Genomic DNA, 1,753 nt, shown 5'->3' with positions numbered 1-1,753 from the left:
CCCCACAATATCCCCCATCTTTCTCTTTGCGAAAATGCTATCAGTAACAGACAGTTTTAAAAATATTATCTCCACCACTACTGCCAGTGCCACAAAAGCATTAGCAAAAACAACAAAAACAGCATATTTTTTCTTCTCCTGATTTTTCTTTCAACTGGAAAGAGAAATAAGACTGAAAAAGTTAGTCTGTTTTAGTTTTAGGCAGAACGCAAACATCCTTGAACTGGAAGTCGGTTGACTTTTCTTTACATAACTGACATCTTTATATTTGAAAGCTTGCCGTCTGCAGAGGCCTCTCTGTGTGAAGGTATTTACTGTTCTCTTTCTCCTCTCGGTTACGTGAATCGAGGGAACCACTCCCCCCTAATATGGTGGGTGTGTCTGGCCCGGTTCCCGGATGTAGGGTGTGGCAAGGTCGCAATATGGCGGATTGCACTTCTAGTCAACAAGGCAGGGGCGATGAGAAGAGTATGAAGTCTTCCACTAAAACTCGAAGAAGTCCTAGGATTCAGAAAAATGGAAAACATGTCGAGAATGGTAAATGATGCATGCACTATGAGGCATTTACAATTTTTTGCCCTGTCTGCTACACAGTGCAGAAGTAAACCCCGTGTGAAATGAATCGCAGAAGTCGTAATGTGACCCTGATTCAATGTTTACTTCCTATCGCCAGCCAGCAGTCGCCTACTCTCAATGCAGTTTTCAGAAACCTGCACCCTGCATGAACCCCCCTCACTGCTTCGCACGCTCGCATTTATTCTTTGAAATTTTGCTCTGTTGCAACATTGACAAATATGAAAGCAGATCATAACGGGAAGGGTCGACTGTCACGATTTCCCGCTGCATAATGATCGATGAAGGATTGAAGGTTCTAATCTCTGTGGGCTTGGCCTGTGTGGCCGATTGTTGTGTGTTACACATTTCACGGGTGGCTGGGTTGCTTGTCAGGGCCAGTGGCCCATATTCAGGGCTGCCTAGTCAAAACACAAGGCTGGCATGGGTACTGAGGAAGAAAATTGGGTACTTGAGAACTCAGTATAGGTGGCAGTGAACTCCATGAAAGGAAAATCTTAGCACTGGTGTTAAAAAAAAGAAGCGCAATGTATTTTAAGTGATAAAACAGAGTGATCTGAGTTGGGTGTGTGTGTGTATCTGTATGTGTGTATGTTTGTTGGGTGTGTGTGTACGTGTGAGTATGTGTGTTTTATTTGTATCTCCTATTGTTTTGAACTTAGATATAGTGTGTTGCTTTAACAATCAGGAAAGACGGTCAAATTTAAATATTTTCAGGTGTAAGCTATAGAGATAAAAGAGGAAGGTTTTTAACTTTTTTGTTTTTGATTTCAATTATGATTGTGAAAACACACCCTCTTCCCACCCTTCCTCAGCTTTGAAAACCCCCCAGAAGCAAATAGATCTAAATCTAGTTGTTTTTTTTTAAAGCTCGTAGGCGACATTGACAAAGATGTGAAAATGCGGCTTCATCATAAATAAACTCCCATCCTGTGTGCAGCAAAAGGAAGTGATCACACCTTATGTTTAGGTGCACTTGAGAGAGGTTCAAGATTCTTTTTTTGTGTGAATTGTTTTTAAAAAAAATTATCTCATAGTTCTGGATGAGAAAATTTTGTTTTCAGTAGAAGGTTACTGTAGTTTATAACACATCATGTACAAATAACACATCATGTACAAATAACACATCATGTACAAATAACACATCATGTACAAATAACACATCATGTACAAATAACCT

At 40.2% G+C, this 1,753-nt stretch overlaps 1 protein-coding gene across 1 annotated transcript in view; it reads left to right on the top strand.

The window, feature by feature from the left end:
- Positions 1-230: 230 nt before the first annotated feature.
- Positions 231-1,753, top strand: part of LOC106013827 — a gene marked incomplete at its 3' end in the record, with an annotated part of 4,331 nt that continues 2,808 nt past the window's right edge. Inside the window, 1 exon segment of the mRNA XM_013090546.2 lies at positions 231-537. Coding sequence (XP_012946000.1) covers positions 369-537 — 169 coding nt within the window.

This window comes from Aplysia californica, unplaced genomic scaffold (assembly GCF_000002075.1).
Source record: "Aplysia californica isolate F4 #8 unplaced genomic scaffold, AplCal3.0 scaffold01332, whole genome shotgun sequence".
Classification (NCBI taxonomy): domain Eukaryota; kingdom Metazoa; phylum Mollusca; class Gastropoda; order Aplysiida; family Aplysiidae; genus Aplysia; species Aplysia californica.
The sequence above is the reverse complement of the archived record's forward strand: the minus strand, read 5'-3'. Positions and strand labels throughout refer to the sequence as shown.